The 469-nt window shown below is 55.4% G+C and overlaps 1 protein-coding gene across 1 annotated transcript in view; it reads left to right on the forward strand.

Annotated features, from left to right (window-relative positions):
* Positions 1-469, forward strand: part of ETH_00042940 (uncharacterized protein) — a gene marked incomplete at both ends in the record, with an annotated part of 5469 nt that overhangs the window by 2355 nt on the left and 2645 nt on the right. The window contains one exon of the mRNA XM_013374007.1: positions 376-418. Coding sequence (XP_013229461.1) covers positions 376-418 — 43 coding nt within the window. The remainder of the gene's footprint in view (positions 1-375; positions 419-469) is intronic.

Below are 469 nucleotides of genomic sequence, written 5' to 3' on the forward strand. Positions count from 1 at the left end.
TCAGGGTGGACATGAGTCAGTTGGTGGAAGCTCTCAAGGATAAACCCGCAGCACAAAGTGCCTTTGAGATTTACTGCAAACAAACGGGGCAGCTGCAGCTAGTCAGTTGCTGCTGCTGCTGCTGCTGCTGCTTCTGGAGACGCTGCTGCTGCTGTTGCTGCTGGAGAAGCTGCCGGTGCTGCTGCTGGAGACGTTGCTGGTGCTGCTGCTGTTGCTGGTCATGCTGCTACTGCTGCTGCTGCTCCTATTGTTGCTGCTGTTGCTGCTGCTGCTTAGACTGCCCTCGATGAGGTTGTAGTTGCAATCGTCGCAACTTAGGCTTTGGGGTTTAGGGTTTAGGGTTTAGGGTTTAGGGTTTGGGTTTGCGGTGTTCAGCTGGAGCAGTACTACGAGCGGGTGGCTGCAGCGGAAGAGGCGGGTTTGTGCTGCTTGTGTCTGTCTGAAGCAGCAGCAGCAGCAGCAACAACAG

The sequence above is a fragment of the Eimeria tenella genome, genomic scaffold (genome assembly GCF_000499545.2).
Source record: "Eimeria tenella Houghton genomic scaffold, Eth_scaff1883, whole genome shotgun sequence".
Classification (NCBI taxonomy): domain Eukaryota; phylum Apicomplexa; class Conoidasida; order Eucoccidiorida; family Eimeriidae; genus Eimeria; species Eimeria tenella.